The sequence below is a fragment of the Pezoporus wallicus genome, unplaced genomic scaffold (genome assembly GCF_028554395.1).
Source record: "Pezoporus wallicus isolate ANWC-B61680 ecotype Strahan unplaced genomic scaffold, APGP_CSIRO_Pwel_v1 contig_3017, whole genome shotgun sequence".
Lineage (NCBI taxonomy): Eukaryota > Metazoa > Chordata > Aves > Psittaciformes > Psittacidae > Pezoporus > Pezoporus wallicus.
The window spans coordinates 4,149,213-4,153,422 of NW_026638957.1; the positions used below are offsets into that span (position 1 = coordinate 4,149,213).

The 4,210-nt window shown below is 50.0% G+C and overlaps 1 protein-coding gene across 1 annotated transcript; it reads left to right on the forward strand.

The window, feature by feature from the left end:
- The first annotated feature begins 484 nt into the window (after nt 1-484).
- Nucleotides 485-3,916, forward strand: FAM181A (family with sequence similarity 181 member A). The gene has a single exon (XM_057413430.1). It carries the CDS (start codon nt 1,985-1,987, stop codon nt 3,029-3,031), a length of 1,047 nt encoding a protein of 348 aa, XP_057269413.1. The 5' UTR covers nt 485-1,984; the 3' UTR covers nt 3,032-3,916.
- The last annotated feature ends 294 nt before the right edge of the window (nt 3,917-4,210 follow it).

Sequence of the window (4,210 nt, forward strand, 5' to 3'; positions counted from 1 at the left end):
GCCACCATGTTACAGCCCACCATGGTGTCAAAGACTCTGTAGCGCATTCTGCTGCAGGACGTCCTGGCCCCAGGGTCTTCCTAGATCTGAAACACCTGAGCCTGGGCACCAGCACATGTGGCTCTGGCAAGACTGGGAGAAACTATGAGGAGAGGGATGGCTGCACTGGGTGCACCAGCACGGGGACACTGAAGAGTCATACTTGAGGCCTTTGCCCAGAGTTTGGTATAATGGCACAGTCTGGATTTTGTCCTTCTCCAAGGAAAATCAGAATAATATAAATACAGCAAAATAACCATAAAATGTAGCTGTTTTCAATCCTCAGTCCTCAGGTCTTTGATGCCTCATATCAGTAAGGTGGATTTGACTTGCAAAATGGCTAGGACTTCAGTCCTTGCTTTCTCTAGGGCATGCATGTTTGGTCCAGCATCACCCTGACAGTGCATGTACAGGTCTGTACTCTCTCCACTGTTCCCATCCACAGGGGGCTGCAGTCTGAAGAGCAGGAGTAGCAATGCTGCAGTCATGGGAGGCAGCAGGTCCCAGGCTGGCACACAGGCAGTCAGCATGTCTGGTGCACACTGAGGGCAGCCCTTCTGCTCTCCTCTTCCTCCAGCTCTTAGTTTTACTGTGCTATTAAGTTATTGCCACCCCTTAGGGATAAGCCTGCAAGAAGGCGGAGGGCTCACGTAACTCTGTATCAGTAAAGGAAGCAGCTCAATTAGCATTTCACACGCCTTTTCTTCCCTCTCTTCTTACCTTCCCTGCAGCGGGCATGCTTTCCCCTTAAAGGATTGTCCTGTTTCTGCTCCTTGCCAGCGTTGGCAGGGTGACAGTAGTCGAGTGTGCAAACTTGTGCTATTGTCCCCAGGCCAGGGGGAGTCATGGAGACCCACTAATATGACACAGGAAAATGTTTGCTGATGGCAATTCTATGGGCTTTGTCTAACTCTTTCTCCATCATGACGACTCGATTTAAGTCTCTAACTGTTTGACTACAGATGCAAGAGTACTATCCAACTCCATCCTTTTGTCCGGGTAGTTTGAATGGGTAATTCAGCTTTTGTGTAACTCAATTGAGGGGGCAAACATAAAGACAAGATTCTTGAGCGCTCAAGCTCCCTTTCCATGGATATCTGCACATCTCTTTAGAGATTTGTTCCTTCCCTACCTTTTTCTGACATCATCCTCCCCTTGAAAAAAAAAAAAAAAAGGGCTGTGATGGGGAATGCTTAAAAGTAGGCTAGCCCAGTCCCCCGTATTACATTGTCCTGTGCCAATGAAGCATGGTTAGTATCAGCCCCCAGACAGCTTTGGGGAGTGCAGAGAAAAGGGTGCCTAAACTTTCCTAACTCATCCGCAACATTTTCCCTTTGGATTGTGTCATTTTTTAAAAAGAAAGGCCTTGGTAGGGGTGAAGAGGATAGGGAGAATGGTAGAAACCTCAGGGAAATGATTGTATTTATTAGCTGTCTTTCTGTGGCTGTCCCCATGGTGACAATTTGTGATGGCAAAGAATGCGAGGAGGGGAGGCTGATGCCTGATTGGGATGCTTTGTATTTGGCAAAGTGGCTTCTGATTGGCCTGGGAGAGCCCTGAACTCAACGGAGTCGATATTCATTCAGCTTGCTCAAGTGCTTGCTAAACTGCATCCAAACACTGGCAGGCCCTGGCTGCCTCTGCCGAGGTTGGAGTGGGTAACCTGCCTAACGAGATTAGTGGGAAAGGGGAAGGGGCTCTTCTCTGCAGCAACACTGCAGCTGCCAGCACCGGTGAGAAAAACTGCTGCGGGCTGGGTGAGTGTCCACACTTGCTTACAGGGAGGCGGGAGTGGCCGCCCAGCTTCTTTCCACCTAGACGCTATCTAACAAGATTAGGCACCGGGCTGGAAGGCATTTGTGAGCTAGATCCCATGCTGGTGTGTTCTGGGGCAGCCGTGTGGGGTGGTGGGCTGCAGGCATGAGGAGGCTCCAGTGGGAGCTTGATGATGGACAACTTTGCGCGGCTGAGAAGCTTGACATGTTCCCCCACCCTCCCTTCGTTTGTTTGGTGCTGTTTGAACCGAGATCTCTTAAGTCTGCCCGTCGTGTTTCACAGGTTTGCCAAGGTTTGCCTGAAGGTGAACGTTTCATGGGAAGCTTTACAGGGCACATCCAGTGAGATGGCATCAGACAGCGAGGTTAAAACCCTACTGAACTTTGTCAACCTGGCCTCCAGTGACATCAAAGCGGCTCTGGATAAATCGGCTCCCTGTCGCCGGTCAGTTGACCACAGGAAATACTTGCAGAAGCAGCTCAAGCGATTTTCTCAGAAGTACTCCCGGATCCCTCGGTGCCACCCCAGCAAACCCACCGAGTGTGGCTGGCGCAGGGGGGCAGAGGACCGGGGCCATAGACCTCCACCCGAGGCACCTGACCCCAGCCCCCATGGTGGGGCTGCTGCAGAGAGGGTGCTGCAGACAGCAGCGGGGAAGGACAGCCTCCCTGAGGAACGGATTTTGCAGGAGCAAAACCCTGAAGCCACCAGACCAGACCAGGTGCCCATGAGGAAGCGACAACTCCCTGCCTCCTTCTGGGAAGAGCCACAGCCGGCCCAGAGCCTGCTGGCCAGGGCCTATCCCACCAGCCCCGAGGGGCTCCGAGCCCCCGGAGAGCCTCCTCCCTCTGAGGGGAAGAAAAGCAAACGGAGCCCTGACACTGGTGGTCCAGAGAGCCCCCCTGAGCCTACCCCACATGCTGGGGACAAGGACCCTGCTGGCGTCCTGTCAGGTCGGGTGGGTGCCTGGACCTGCTGCCCCTTCCCCTGCCCTGGGCCAGGGGTGTACCAGCTCCCTGGCACACTGTCCCAGTCGCCCTTCCTGGGGCTGGGGCTGTGGAGGAAGAGTGCCGCCACACTGTCGGCGGAGGTGCCGCATTTCTGCAAGGAGGCCGATGGCATGGGACAGAAACTCTACAGGCCGGTGGTTTTGAAACCCATCCCCACCAAGCCTGCTGTACCCCCACCCATCTTCAATGTTTTCAGCTATCTTTAGCCAGGGGTGTTGGAGTCACGCTGAGCACCACAGCTCCTGAGAGTGGATTGAAACATCTGGCTGGGCACCAGGCATGAGCTGCTGGCAGTGTGAAGCAGCAGGGGGAAGGAGGCTGGCAATCACACCCTCTTCCTTGTGGTCAGGCTGGAGTGAATTAGTAACTGTTGGAAAGCTACTCAGGCTCCACTCTCCTCTCAGTATACAGGTGTAAACTGAAAATAAGCCTTACAAAGCTGGTGGCTTGGAACATGAGGCAAACCAGAGCTCTTTCATCAACGGGCATTGTCTGTGCTGCAGAGAGCAGGGCTGTGGGTCATTCATAGCCACACTTGTAACACCTAGGAGACCTCCTCCATGTGGGAAGATCTTTCCACGTTTGCCCTGCAGCAACAGCAGTGAAATGAAATGAATTAAACCCATTCAAAGAGTTTTCATACTTTGAAATAATTCCAGAGAAGTCAAGATATTCAGGTCAATTCCTTTTGCATGCAAGACACTGGAAGGACGGTATTTAATGTAGAAACCACACTTGTGAATTGATTTAAGCTCTTCTTGCACTTAAATATTGAGAGAATTAAAAGAAAAAAATATGGGAAGAAAGGAGGTAATTTTATTTTGGAGATTCTGCTGATGCAGTGTGTTTATTTTTGCCCCACGGGGTAGGACACAGGTTTGATTTGCAACTGGTGGGTAGATAAGAGGGCTGAAATCTCTGTCTATTAGAGTGATATAAATCAAAAGCAATTTTTCTAGGGCTGGGTAATTAGCTAGTGTTAAGCTGGTGCAAATGGAAGCAGGATGAATTTTCACATCAGGGTTTGTTCTGCATCAACAGAACAAATGAAAAATTGTATTACTTGATTACAAACCCATAAAATATGAAAGGCATAAAAAAGCATATAGAATACACTGCTCTGATTTCTGGCTCACAGATGTCTTTTATTTTGCCTGACTTTAAGAAGCTATCACAAGACCTATCTACAAATTATTTGCCCAGTAATTTCCAAATTATTTTAACAAGTTGGCATTAAAGAAGTTAATAGGAGATATTTTTAAACTTAGATTTCTCTTCAACTCTGGGGTAAGTGGAGCTAAGGCACAGAACATGAGCTCTGAAAGGTTTAATATTGCAGCCTTATGTATTTATTCAGTTATACTGGGGTAAATCACTGAGGTCAA